General features: G+C 31.1%; 1 protein-coding gene across 2 annotated transcripts; it reads left to right on the top strand.

The window, feature by feature from the left end:
• The first annotated feature begins 1,257 nt into the window (after positions 1-1,257).
• On the top strand, positions 1,258-6,209 carry LOC130714608 (probable trehalase). Of its 2 annotated transcripts, XM_057564514.1 has the most exons (12): positions 1,258-1,558; positions 1,747-2,278; positions 2,394-2,513; positions 3,447-3,562; positions 3,665-3,765; positions 3,849-3,958; positions 4,343-4,415; positions 4,499-4,663; positions 4,755-4,842; positions 4,984-5,083; positions 5,309-5,522; positions 5,749-6,209. In XM_057564514.1, the coding sequence occupies exons 2-12, from the start codon at positions 1,749-1,751 to the stop codon at positions 5,830-5,832; spliced, it is 1,701 nt and encodes a 566-aa protein (XP_057420497.1). In that variant the 5' UTR covers positions 1,258-1,558; positions 1,747-1,748; the 3' UTR covers positions 5,833-6,209. The 2 variants fall into 2 exon arrangements, with proteins under 2 accessions (XP_057420497.1, XP_057420496.1); XM_057564513.1 differs by having other exon boundaries at positions 1,347-2,278.
• The last annotated feature ends 8,941 nt before the right edge of the window (positions 6,210-15,150 follow it).

Here is a 15,150-nt window from a genome sequence, read left to right on the forward strand (position 1 = left end):
TGATTTTTTGGTTTGTTACTACACAAGAGAGATAATTAAGGCTAAAATAATGCCAACTAAAAGGGAATTTTTTTTGAAGCAATCAAATCATATTAAGTATAACTTATATGAGGTGCTTCCCGTGTACCTTAAGCCGGATTAGGGTGTGGTACCCAAAATGAGTTGGTTCAATAATAAAGACTCATTTATCGATTAAAATTTTGATTTTGTTATATTATAGTAATGCAGTGTTCCATTCTAAAGTACATGAGATACGCTAGTTGTGTTTTCTGAGCTTTGTTCATCCATTAACCATGATCATTTTACGCGCATCTCCAACACCATCATTCGTTTCCACCACTCGTCCATTTTTCATTAAGAAATGAATTTCATGAGATAAAGTCAATTGATAAGTGAAGTAAAATCTAAAGATGTAGTATTTACCTTGAATAATATGATAATAATCTATTAAATTACCTAGTTCGGGTACCACACCCAAAAAAAATTCAGGATACCACAGAATTTACCCTTATATTATATTGATGACTAAAATGGTAATGGATCAGTCACAAATAGCAATAAATCAACAGTTTAACAGCAAATAAAAAATTTAATGTCAATCTTGGGCCAAGCCCCTCCCAATAAACAAAAAAAAATGTCAATAATAGCTTAATTAAGCGTTTATGGTCATAAGCGCTTATGACATAAGTGCTTATTCATAAGCTATTTTAAAAAACTTATTGAAATAAATTGAAAATAAGCTATATATAAGCATAAGCTCTTTTTCATAAGCTATCCTGAATAGCTTATGAAAATAAGCTCAAAACAGCTTATGGTAGGGTTTAGGGTTAGGGTAGGCCATAAGCTGTTTGCATAAGCTCTCCCAAACACTGTCATAAACACTTATGCTATCAAATAAGCCCAAATAAGCTCTTTCAAACGCTCGCTTAATAGGCTCATCTTACTCTTTAGTGCATTTTAGTCAATGTCATTTGTTAACTAATCCAATATTTTCTTCCAGTCTCTCATATTCCAGTCTATATAGTGCTTATCAGCAAGTCCTTATATAAGTGACTAGATGCTGAGGTGCATGTCTCTATTAGAGTAAAGAAGATTTATTCAATAATAAGCTCCAACAACGTTCTATCCCATAACTGACGTGTCAGTGACTCTCTAGGTTGCTGTCTCTATCATTTTGTCATGAATAATATGTTCCAAACCTTCCTTTTGACGTGTAGATACATTTTATTTCTAATATCAAAATGTTCCATTGACCATTCTTAAGTGTACACACTCAGAAACAGAAAAGGAAGAAAAATGTAATAAATCTTATACATTATATGAAAAGAATCAATTTCAGTAATGAATCTCATTGTGCAGACTGATAGTGCCTTCCAGGTCCATGAATAGAATCAATTTAAAAATTCGGTAGCGTGTTTGGTTCGACAGAAAGAATTGTTAGCACCAATGAATCCAAACACGTTACCAAAAGCCATTTGATTTGAAGCAATGTTGTAGTATTTATAGACGGCACCTTCTCTGTTCGAAACCTCAATTGTCACGAAAATCCAAAACTCAGGTCAACACTGCCGGCAACTTGATTCCATTTGCTTTGTTTTCTTCTTCTTCTTCATCTTGTTTTCAGTTACTTTTCTGTTATTTCGGTTCTGCAAATCACAATGGCACTCCACACACGCAAACTGCACCTCCTTCTAACATGTCTATTTCTGTTCTTCTCACCACTAACACCACTCACCACCGTTACAGCCATGGTTGCCGCTGCTGTTCTTCCCGTCAAGCCTTCAACCCCTCTCGTTTCCTTCCTCGAACGCCTCCAACACACCGCCTTCGAATCCTTCGCCGGCGGCGGCGACAACGACGGCGAACCTTCCCACTTCGACCCGAAGACTTACGTCGATTTGCCTCTCAAGTTCAGCCTCGCTGTCACCGATGACGCGTTCCAGAACCTTCCACGGGCGGCGAATGGGTCAATCCCGGCCCGTGAGTTGAAGAGTTTTCTAGAAGGCTATTTTGAGGATGCAGGGGATGATCTGGTGCACGTTGATCCAGAGGATTTTGTTCCTGAGCCTGAGGGTTTCTTGCCGAAGGTGAAGAACCTTGAGGTGAGAGCGTGGGCGATTCAGGTTCATTCGTTGTGGAAGAATCTGACCCGGAAGGTGTCTGGTTCGGTTGTGGCTGAACCGGAGTTGCATACTCTGCTTCCTCTGCCGGCTTCTGCTGTGGTTCCCGGTTCAAGGTTTCGTGAGGTTTATTACTGGGATTCCTATTGGGTGATCAGGTTCGTATATTCGTGCATGCTTTCTCTGCTTCATTGCTTTTTCTGTTTTTTTTTTTTTTGGTGAATGGTGATGATGATGATGTTGTTTTGCTCTGTTTTTTATTGGAGATTTCAGGGGTTTGTTGGTGAGTAAAATGTACAAGACTGCTACTGATATTGTCATGAATCTCATTCACATGATAGAGGAATATGGGTTCGTGCTTAATGGTGCTAGAGCTTACTACACTAACAGGAGGTACTACTACTAGTACTACCCTCTTCTTTTCCATTTTTTCACAGCAATGCTATTTTGAATTTCATTTTGTCTTTTTGTTGTTGGTTCCCCTCATTTTGTTGTAATGTTTGGTGTACATCCAATTGCCTTAGACACACAATGAGATGATATAGGATGAGAAGAAAGATAAATGATACATGTAATATACACAGTAATATAAAGAGAAAGATAGGGAGAAAAATGTAATATTTGAAATGTATGTTAGTCTAAGTGATTCGTGACTTGGAACAATTTTGTTGTGATGGGAAACTTCGAATAAATGAATTATGTTTGGTTCACAGATGAAATCCACCTCTACCTTGTGGATGAAGAAGAAACAAGAGAGAAATAAAAGATATGATCATATAATATAATAGATGATATGATAGGAATAGAAAAGAGAAAATAAAAAGGAGAAATATTTAAAAATAAGATGAAAGATAAATATAAGTGTGAATGAATCAATATTCTCTGTTTGTTTGTCTTTTGTATACAACCTAAATGAATGTCTAGTAACCATTATTGTATTATTGTACTTTCACTTGCTAGTCAAAGTCTTAGTTTGATTTTGTGTGTGTGTGTGTGTGCACATGCTTATGATGTGTCCAGTACTCCAGTGTTTGAAGATGTATATCCTTTCCTTAAAGTATATGCTGATCCTTTCGTGTACTTAAAAAACAATTGCTTTTTTTGTTTCGGGGTTTATAATTTATCTACTGATCTTTAGGCTTCGAATAATTGAGCAATAAGTTTCAAAAGATAATTTTCATGGCATAATTTTGACTATAGTTGTTTTATCCTAATATATTTCATCCTCATCTGCACAGCACCTTTTGAAATTCAAAGAAATTATTGCCATAATTCTTGCTCTTACAAACAGAAAAGGTGACAATAAGTTTAACTATGATTTTACAGCCAGCCTCCCCTTTTAAGCGCTATGATTTATGAGATATACTGTAGCACTGGCAACATAGAATTAGTCAAAAGGTCTCTCCCTGCGCTACTGAAAGAGCATGAGTTTTGGAATTCAGGTATTACACCAAAGTTTTTGCCTAATTGTTGGATGATACTTGAATATGCATACCTTTTAGGTTTTCCAAGTTAATGGTTTTAGCTTTTATTTGATCTTGTAGATATACATAAAGTGACCATTTTGGATGCTCAAGGTTGCACTCACAACCTAAATCGTTATAATGCAATGTGGAACAAACCCAGGCCAGAATCATCCATACAAGTGAGTGTGTGCTCTGGTAAATACTGTGGTGGTAATTAGGGAAATGACATTTGACTATAACATTGGGTAATTCCATGACACAGGACAAGACATCTGCTTCCAAGTTCTCAAAAATTTCAGAAAAACAACATTTTTACCGTCAACTGGCATCAGCTGCTGAATCAGGATGGGACTTCAGCACAAGATGGATGAGGTACTAATTTATTAACTACAATTTTTTTCTACCCGAAACAGATAAAGAAAAGGAAATAATCTGAATTTCTTCTTACTTCTTAGGCACTGAAAATGCAGTTGTGGCAAATATTTGTTTTTAATAGGCTCCCTAACCTAAGCAAGTTGCTTTCAATCAAATGCTCACCTTTCTCAATAGAACACACTTCAGCTAATTCTAACACTATGCTGCGTTTAATTAGTAACAGTTTGTATGCAAACCAAAAAGTACTTGTTGGAGCTTCTTTAGTGCATTTTCTAGTTGATAAACTCCAATAATATGTCTCCAAAATAAGTGTGTATCCAAACGGGCACTTAGTCAACAATACTTGCAATTTCATTGAAATCCTATCATGTTTTGATGCAGAGATCCTCCTGATTTCACAACATTGTCTACAACATCAGTAATACCTGTTGATTTAAATGCATTTCTACTTGGGGTATGTATTAGACCAATGACTAAAAGAAGCCCTGTGATCAGTGTCTGTAGCTTGATTTAATTCTGTGATGCCTTTTGATTCAGATGGAGCATAATATTGCTTTCTTTGCAAAAGTTACTGGAGATAATAGTACTGCTGAACACTTTCTGCAAATTTCTGATCTTAGAAAGAAGTCAATGAACTCTGTTTTCTGGAACTCAAACATGACTCAATGGCTTGATTACTGGCTCAGTGATAGCACATCTGAGGTATTTTCAAGTGCTACTTGTATAAATTTATCATATGGAAAACTATATTAGCCTTATGCAGTTTTTCTGACTGTCTCTTTGATACTTCTAGGAGATTCAAGTTTTGAAAACCACGCAGCAGAATGAAAATGCATTTGCTTCCAATTTTGTTCCTTTGTGGATGAAGCCATTTTACTCAGGTATTCTTAATTGATGTGGATACAAATATCAAGTATGTGAGTGATTGTTTCTTTATTTAATGAGCAATACCTTTCTCTCTGATTTTTTAAAAAGATTTCCCTGTGTTTTAAGTTGATAGTTAATATGGTTTGAATTTGAAGATTCTTCACTTGTGGGTAGTGTTGTTGAAAGTCTCAAAACTTCTGGCCTGCTTTGTGCTGCTGGAATTGCAACTTCCTTGAGTGATTCAGGACAACAGTGGTAAGTTACAAGTACATTCGTATTGGTGGAAAATGGGAAAGGGTAGGTAGTTTGGGAGGGAGAAGAAATAAAACATTTTACTTAGTGCATAATTGTAAACGTTTCTGCAACGTATAATGAAGTCATAATCAACTCTAGGCAAAAGCTTATGTGAGTCTGGGACTCAGAATTGATTTTATTGAAAAAGAAGTTGATCCAAACATGCTAATCAGCCTTTGTTTATAGGGACTTTCCAAATGGTTGGGCACCACTTCAACACATGCTAGTTGAAGGTCTGCTAAAATCAGGGTTGGAAGAAGCAAGGACATTGGCAGAGGAAATTGCCATCAGATGGATCAAAACGAATTATATTGTTTACAAGAAAACAGGTGTAATGCATGAAAAGTTTAACGTGGAGCATTGCGGAGAATTTGGAGGTGGAGGTGAATACATACCCCAGGTATGACTATACCCCCATATCATGGTTTTAGGCTTTTAGGGTAATATTTGAGAAACATATAATGTGATTTGTGGTGAGGGGAAGAAATTTGCATGGTATATTTTCAATAGATTTGTGATTAGTCTTCTTATATCAAATGATAAAATAAAAGCAAGTGATTCATGCTTGATTCACCTTAAGTAGAGTATCACGTTCGAGTCTGACAGTTTGTATTGGAATATTGCAGACTGGTTTTGGCTGGTCAAATGGAGTTGTGTTGGCATTCTTGGAGGAGTTTGGATGGCCTGAAGATCGAAATATAGAATGCTGATCGATGTACTCAGAAATTGAGTGTTTTTGGTGTTGCCGTTAGCTCCATCTGAAGGTTAATGGATTGGCTACATTCCTTTCACGTTTTGTACATTGAAAAAGGGATTTGCCACTTCAATGGAGGAAAACGGAGCTCAGGCAGAAATCCCAACATACTCAATCAATTTGCTTTGGTACAGATTGCTGCATATATCCCTTCCATCAAAGGCTACTATATAATTTTTTTGACGTAGACTATACTATATTTACACCCAAAATCAAGACTTTACTATATATAATGGCATGAATTGGACCATTTTTTTTTCTTGGTCAAACGAATTGGACCATTTAATGTCAGTTGCTTTTATTTTGGGCCTATGATATTTCTTTTGGTCCTAAGGGTTCAAGATACAAGCTGCATTTTTGGAAAAGCCTGTGTTGGGCTTGATAATGTTTGGACAAAATACCACCGAGTGCGCGTAGAATTTCTAATGCAGTTCCTAATCAAACCCCGGAATTATTGGCTTCGTCTGATGTAATAAATCTGAACTGAAGAGTAATCCTTTGACAAAAAAAAAAACTAATTAACACTATTTTTTTTTTTTATAAAAAAGAATGCATTTGGACAAAAAATAATTCCCATGCATTCTAGGTATTTTTACAAAATGTAGCAAAAAAAAAATGAAAAGTGAATTAAAATATTGTTAGCATAAAAAAACGCTAATACATTGTCTTGTTGTATGTCATATAGTTGGAGATGTTAGGACTTAGGACCCAGGTGACATATTATAATCAATGGAAATATTTTTGTACTGTTGAGTTTCTTTTGTGCGATGACATACAGATTGAATATGCTGGAGTGGAATTGAATTCGTTGTTCTAAACCGTGACCCACCTAGATACTCCACCATTCCTAAATATGAGACATATTACAAAAAATTACGCTTATTATGAAAACACTTAATGTAACTAATTAGTGTATTGATTTTTTAAAAATGCATACATTATTTCTTATTTACCCTTTGTCATTTTCTCTCACTAATAATCATTGCATTTATTAATGGTAGGTGGTAACTTTGGAATTGAAAACATACAATTAATGTGAGGGGTGAATATGAAAGAGTACAAAACCTTTTACTAGATTATTGTAAAAGGTCTTATATTTAAAAATATGAAAATTTTGAAACTATGTCTTATAATTAGGAACAGAGGGAGTATTATGCTCTATTGCTCTTATTTTACCCCCAAAGTATCATGTGTGGGGAGGACATTCCATGAGGTGAAATCAATTTTGATAGACTAAATACGTGTTTGATGTGTCATTTTGGAGAATATAATCTATATATATATGAAAATAATGTTTCCTTCTAGAAGCCTATGCCACATGGCACCCCCAAATTCTTCTAATTTCCCTCCAAGAAAAAAAAAGACATCCCACTTTTTTGTTACAACATATTTCATCTCTCACCTATTTAATTTCATTTATTATTAATAATTCCTTATCCTATATGATACACTTGAATGCATATTTTTAAATATTATATTTTTGAAAGTTTGTGACAATTCAAGTAATATTACGAAATCTATTTCAAAAAAAAATGATTATTTCGAAATCTTTTTCTCACTTTTTAAATTTTAAATATAAAAATTACTTGAAATTATTTTAAAAATAAATCTAACATTAGTTTTTTTATTACAAATTAAAAAATATAATACACAACAAAAATTGGAATCCTTTGTTTGTTCAACTCCAACAGCAATGTTGATAATAAATATTGAAACTTTTAATTTAAACTATCATTATTTCCTAACCTATAATTTATGTCTTTAACATGTTTTTAAAAAATATATTTAAATTTTTTAAAAAATATATTGGAAGGAAAAATTATATTAATTTTACATTTGAAATTTAACTTTCTTCATTATAATAATTGTTGAAAATCTAATTAATATTATTGGTTGTTGGTTTACTTAGATGAGAAAATGAATGTTTTCAAATCAAATAAATATTTTTTTTTCCAGCATCATGATTTTTTGGTAAATTGGAAAATAAGCATCATGTTTTTATTAAGTTTGATTTATTCTTCCGAAATTTTAATCTATATTAAACATTTTATCCTTATAATTGTTATTAATGACTCTAATTAATAACTAAAGTCAATGGATATAATTAATTACCTTTTTTAAATTCAAAAATGAAAAAAAATCAATTTTTAAAAATTTTGCTTTTTTTTTTTGGCTAAAACTTTTACAAATCAAACAAATAATTTATATGTGAGACACACATCATTAATAAACATTTCATTACTAAACAAATTTTCAAGGTTTTTTCCATTAGCGGACCCTATTATCCTATTTGATCCAAAAAGCTAGAGCATATTCTGGAATTTTTTCTCCAAGAAATGGAATATTCCAAAAATCTATATATATGTGAAATTAAGGTTTATTCTAGAAGATCTATGACACATGGCACCTCCATATTCATCCATTTTCTCTCCAAGAAAAAAAATATTCATTCTACTTTTTTGTCACAACATACAATCATGACTCAATCTATTTAATATCATTTAATGTAATTCCAATTTTTATGTAACCTTTATTTAAAAGTTCAAAATTATTTTAAATCCTTTTTAATTGAATTATCACAACAATTAATGTTTTAATTTTTTAATATTTAATTTCGATTTTTTATATAACCTTTACTTGGAATTATATTTGAAAACATTACAAATATGATAAGAAAAATTAAATTCGAAAATAAAAAATAATAATCACAAATCGGAAAAAATACTTCTTAACTTAATTTTCAACGTAATTATTATTTTAATTTTTCATCTGTTTCGAAAGTACATATTTTCAATATTTAATATTGATTTTAATTTCAATTTTTTATGTAACCTTTACTAGGAATTTTATTTGAAAATATATCTAATATAATAAAAAAAAATTGAATTCGAAAATAGAACAAAAATAATAAAAAATCAGAAAATAAAATTAATTTAAATCCTTTTTAATTTAATTTTCAACGTAAATGTTATTTTAATTTTTCAATCTATATCTATATATATATGAAAAGAAGGTTTTCTTCTAGAAGACCTATGCCACATGTCTCCTCTTAAGTAATTCATTTTCCTTCCAAAACAAAAAAATATATTTCCACTTTTTTTGTCACATTAATTGCTAATTTTAATATAGGTAAAATCTTTATTAAGAATAAAACATAAGTAATACTTATAAAAACTATCAAAGTAAGGATATAATTCCAAATAATATTATTTTCTGCCCCTCCATATTTTCGAAAACATGAAACAATACATGAACATCTCTAAACCTATTTCATTTCATCCATTATTAAAAATTCATAATTAGATTAAAACTTTTTGAAAATAATCAATTCTGATTAAAAAAAATTAAATTTTTATTTTCCCTGAAATTATTTTTTAAGATAAATCAAATATTTTAAAAAAATATTACAAATTTGAAAATACGATTCATAAAAATAATTGCAATCCCTTTTTTTAATTAACAATATTCTAAATAGTTATAATAAATATTCGTAATTATTTCAAATAGAAATAAGTATTGGATCTTTTAATTTTTATTTTTCTAAAATTCATTTATTTGTTTTTCTTTAATATTATGGTTAAAATGATTTTAAAATATAAATTAATTTTTTTGAAATTCGAATTTCCTTTACTATAGTAATCGTTTAAAATCTAATTATTACTAGATTAGTTGTAAAATGAGTGTGATGAGCAAATAATTTTTTGAAAATAAAATAAATATATTTTTTAAAAAATTTTAGCATCATTTTTCTTTTTTTTTTTAATTTTTCGAAAATTTGGCAATTGAATAAATATTCCTATTTTAGATACTACAATTTTGATTTCTTATAATTGAAATTAATGGCTCTAATTAATTCCTACAATTAATGAGTATAATTAATTGTCTTTTGAAATTCAATTTTTAAAAACCTTGATGCTCAAGAATTGATAATTTATTGGAACAATGAAATAATTTGTAAGAAATAACGAAAAAATTTAATTAAATTAGACAAGATTAATTAAAGAATTGAAATTTCAAAAATGAAATATTCCACATTTTTGAAATTAAATTGATATAATTTAATTAATGAATCCTTAGAACATTTAATACAAATAATTTTGTTGATATGTTTAATTTTTCACTGACCAATAATGAATATTTTATTTTAGGAAAAAATTAAGCATAAATAAATCAAAATATTTCAGCATCATTTTGTGCATACCTCCTCGAAAACAAGGTAAGGACTTTCATTTTCCTCCATTTCCTATTCAACTTATACTTCTTCCTCCCATCTTTGGAATTTCTTATAAAAAAAACCCATCATGTTTTTCTCTCCGCTCCATGGTAAGTATTTTCAACTTTCTTCCATATTTTTCATACTTCTCTCTTTCCTCCCTTTCATTTTTCCGTTTCTCAATTCTTTATTCAATTTCATGTTAAGCAACTTTCACCTTCAATTTTTCTTTCATTTGAAACAATTATAGAGAAAAATAATTTATCAATCATGTGCTAGATAATGCTTTAATTTTATCTTAATGCAAAAATAATTAATTTTGCTATACATGTGCATTGGTTAGAGAATTCATTTGCTCTTTTGAGACATTTCTCACATTATTTATTTAATCTATAACATTTTGATATAATTTAATTAATGAATCCTTAGAACATTTAATACAAATAATTTTGTTGATATGTTTAATTTCTTATTAATTTTTCATTGACCAATAATGAGTATTTTATTTTAGGAAAAAATTAAACATTAATAAATCAAAATATTTAAGCATCCTTTTGTGCATACCTCCTCGAAAACAAGGCAAGGACTTTCATTTTCCTCCATTTCCTATTCATCTTATACTTCTTCCTCCCATCTTTGAAATTTCTTATGAAAAAAACTCATCCTGTTTTTTTCTCCGTTCGTCTACTCCATGGTAAGTATTTTCAACTTTCTTCCATATTTTTCATACTCCTCTATTTCCTCCCTTTCATTTTTCTGTTTCTCAATTCTTTATTCAATTTCACGATAAGGAACTTTCACCTTCAATTTTTCTTTCATTTGAAACAACTATAGAGAAAAATAATTTATCAATCGTTTCGGTTTTATAATTTAACTACCCAATTTTTTTTTTTCAAATCCGATCCAATTTTTATCGGTTTGGATTGGATTGGATTTCAGTTTTTCAAAGAAAGTAAAAATCTTGAAATACATAACAAAATAGAAAATAAAATCATAAAACAAGAAGCACTGTAAAAGTTATAGAGACAAGATATCATGCTTAACACTAACATCAATACTGTAAGAAATGAATTATGTACGCACTGATATGTTTCACTTTCGCTGAATGAAAAGAAGACATATGTCTCCTAACTTGGAAAATGTTAAACACATTACTGTAAAGGTTTGGGTATACATGGAATAAAATATTATAAGTATGATTAAATGAGTAATTATGTATGTCAAAATTTAAATAAATAAATACTTTCGGTTTGGTTTGGATCGGTACGATTTAGAACATGGGAACTGAAAACCAATCCGATCCATTAGCGTAAATATTGGTTTTTGCTATTTTCGGTTTTTCAGTTTTTGGTTTTTTTGGATCGATTTGAGCGGTTTTAATTGGTTTGGTTCGGTTATGAACACCCCTATTTCATGATCCTATTATTTACTTATTCATCCATTTTTTATTCACCATCATATATTGTTTCACCCCTTTTTTAAATCATGAAGGGGAAAGACGAACATCCTTCAATTTATCTGCTTGGATTGATAAAATGAATTTTTCCTCCATCGTCCCTGGTAGGCGGTGGTTACCAAAGGTATGATCGAAGAGCCAAGGACAAAAAAGAGGAACGAGTTCAAACTTAAAAGTAATAGTCACATGAGAGTTTATTCAAAAATAAGAGAAGCCTCTGGATCTAAATAATTTTCGTAAATTATCTATTATTTTGGTTTATTTAATCTGGCGATTTTCTCCTATGATTTGATTTGAGTTTTATTAGAAGTGGGGTTTCATTTTGTTGTTACATGTTTTTTTTTGTCCTTTGGCCACCAGTCACCACGGGGGAAAAGAGCCCCACGTGACTGATCTGGCTCGTGATACGGTAGTAATGTCCCTGACCACAAATGTATTATATTTTCCCTTAGAGGGGATCGAACGCGGACCAGAAGCCTAGGCGAAATCCCTTAAGGAAATGCACATTCACCAAACATTTTGAATCAAAATATATATATTATTATTAGTGTTATTGCTATTATAAATAGAAACATTGATATGAAAAATAATCAATCAAATATTAATAATTAAACATGTATAAAACAATTAAAATACTGATTTAATGCATATATAAAAATTTGAGTGAATTTAAGTCTTATAATTTAAAATATTTAATTATTTTCATATTTAAATAATTAAAAATTTATAAGTAAGAAGTTGTGGTAGATTAATACATAATTATCACTATTAAGAACATATAGTTGAAACAATTGTTAAAATATATTTACTAAAAAGATACAAAACATAATATTACATGAAATTTAAATTATAAATAACAAAAGTCACCCGTGCAGGGCACGGGTAATCCCGCTAGTTGCATGCTAATATTAGATCAACTGGCACGAATATATCATTCTAAGTTAAACAGATGTTTCAAAATTGCTGGATCAATAATTTATAAAATTTTACAATTAGATTTCACATCATTTATTAAATAAATCACTTTTTTCAAAAAAATATCCAATTTTAAATCACCACATTTCTTTTCATCTCTTAATTTTGTCACTAAACATTGCCCATTCCCCACGCCCCATCCTCTTTACTTTTTCTTTTCGTTTATGGCATGTATTGGTGGAGATTTGCCCACCTTGCCTTACCAATCAACAAATGTCAGCTATTATTATTTGGTATTCCCTCAAAGAATAGAATAAATATTGGAACGGTGGATGGATGATTAGTATGATCACTAATCAAATCATTTTCACTATAGCTTTGTTCATATGAGCAGATTAAGAAACTAGAAAAGCTGAATCCAAAAACCAAGGATGCGGGTCCTCCAAGATTCGACTCTAACACACACATACATAAAGGAGCGTCAATCATTGAAGAATTCTTGCATTCAAATGACGCCACTCAATAATCAAAACAAATTAAATGTGTTTATTGAAACTTTAATCTTTTATTATATGCATAAAGTTAACCCTCTAGAATGAATGAGTGGGAAGTTATGAGAAAAGATACAATTTTATATGCAACTTAGTTCGTTAATGGAATTTGCTTCTCCTGACTCGAGTCCCACAACTTATGAACAGTCAAATAAAGGTGGCAAGCAATTGGTAATGACCCAAAGCAATGCACAAAGGGAAGATATGATTGATGATTGTGGCTATTTTAAAATTCATACAGAATCTAGTGCTTGATAGCATGGGTTGTGTTTATATGCAGGAGACAAATCATAGTAAGAGAAACCAACTTTTAGGTACAACTGTACAAGGTTTAACTGAGGAAGTATCATCATCAGTTCTTAATATTCCTTAATTATACCCATCAAGCATTTTATATGATGAATAAACTCTCTAATAGAATATGACCGACCAGATAATTTTGTATAAGCCATTCTTTTACCTATTGGTTGTAGAATTGAATCATTGATGATAACTATTAACTGCCAAACTGTACACCTAAGAATTCATATTTCAAGGATAACTAATTATTGACACTACTTGCATAGCCTAGTTTATCCCATATGATTCATAATAGTGGATCATTGGCTCACAATTATTCATGATCACATGATTTTTTTATATCCCAAGGTCATCATCATCTTTCCATTCACGTGTATGGTCAGAAAACTCAAAATCCATGATCCATATCGGACTGGCCCATCCCAAACCAATAGCTTAGCTGAGACACGTACTTATATAGGTTAACGGTTCATTGGTTCTCTTTAAAAAAAAAGTCCAACCATAAGTCAACGGATCATTGGTTCTTTTTAGGGAAAAGACTCAACTAAAACCTCGGAATTTAAGTTCAGCTGTGATTGAAGGGATTCTACTACCTTCCACAAATGTCGACCGCGTCACGATGAGAAAGGACGATGGTTGGAAGAGCAATGGTTATATGATCTAATTTTAAAACTTAAGTAGTAGTAGGTTGTACAATACACAAAATAATCGCTTGTAAATAATTTAGGGTTTCAAGAAGAATAATTGAACAAGCAAGTTTGTATTCCGAGAATAGACTAGATTCGATCGAGGATTAACCATTCTTAATTTTTTTTGGTTCAGTTCAGAAAGAAACAAAAGAAAAACGGAAAAACCCCGAGCTAAGGCCCCACATATGAGACACCCATAGAATCCGCCAATAATCTTAGTTACTGCTAATTAATCTTGTGTTATTTGACCATTCTTAGTTAATCAATTCATCTGCCTCACGTGCAGTGCGTGATTCCTCCATCCTTTGACGTCTAACAGGCGTGAATACTCGTGCATGCTTACTTGTCCTCTTCCCGATCCCTTCACATTTAATCAACCAACACCGTCCATTACTCTCTTCTTTAATTTCCCCATTTTTTCTCATGTTATTTATGTTTTTTATTTCCAATTTTTAATAAGCAGTTACATTTTGTAACAGACTTTTAATCACATGAAAAAATATTTTTTTGAAAGTCACATGAAAAAATATGTATCTTAAGTTATGGCTCATGAGGCAATTTCTTGCTGGGGTATCTATTTTTTTTATCAGATTTTTCTTCCCACAATCCCATGCACCTAATTCTCTCCACATACGAAAAGCATAGGAGAATCTGAAATTGATTCGAAGATGAATTCTCAACCACCATTGTTGATATTACGTCGACAAACTTACAAGGGGAAAGGACTGCAAGTCTGCAACCATTAATGATAGTGCAAAAAAGAAGAGTGGACTGATTATTTAACATGCATTGTCTTGTCCTCGTTAACTATGAAAAAGTCAATCTCTAATTACAGTGTCATGTTTCTCAGTACTTTTCTTCTGTATTAGTCTTCTCTCAACTTTGACACGCGTTGATTGATCGTGAATATATATAAGTAAATGGGGTAGTATATTACTTTTGTTTTAGATTTTCATAATTAAATTAATGACGCGTATCAAGCCAGATTATCATAAGGGCCAGCCAGGGGAGAAGAGAATAGAGACAGAGAGTAGTGCCAAGAAATAAAAGCAGTATGATATCTTCGGTGTCTTTCCCTGGCACACAGATTTAGATGAAAGGAAAAGAAAGGAAAAGGCATCATCTGAAATAGTGGAAGAAGTACTTGATC

The sequence above is a fragment of the Lotus japonicus genome, chromosome 4 (genome assembly GCF_012489685.1).
Source record: "Lotus japonicus ecotype B-129 chromosome 4, LjGifu_v1.2".
Lineage (NCBI taxonomy): Eukaryota > Viridiplantae > Streptophyta > Magnoliopsida > Fabales > Fabaceae > Lotus > Lotus japonicus.

Bases quoted from the DNA above. Each gene is read 5' to 3' on its own strand.
- LOC130714608 (XM_057564513.1), top strand. From the start codon at position 1,659: ATGGCACTCCACACACGCAAACTGCACCTCCTTCTAACATGTCTATTT. The intron at 3,959-4,342 runs GTACTAATTTAT...GTTTTGATGCAG, and splicing joins TTCAGCACAAGATGGATGAG to AGATCCTCCTGATTTCACAA. The intron at 5,523-5,748 runs GTATGACTATAC...GGAATATTGCAG, and splicing joins GAGGTGAATACATACCCCAG to ACTGGTTTTGGCTGGTCAAA.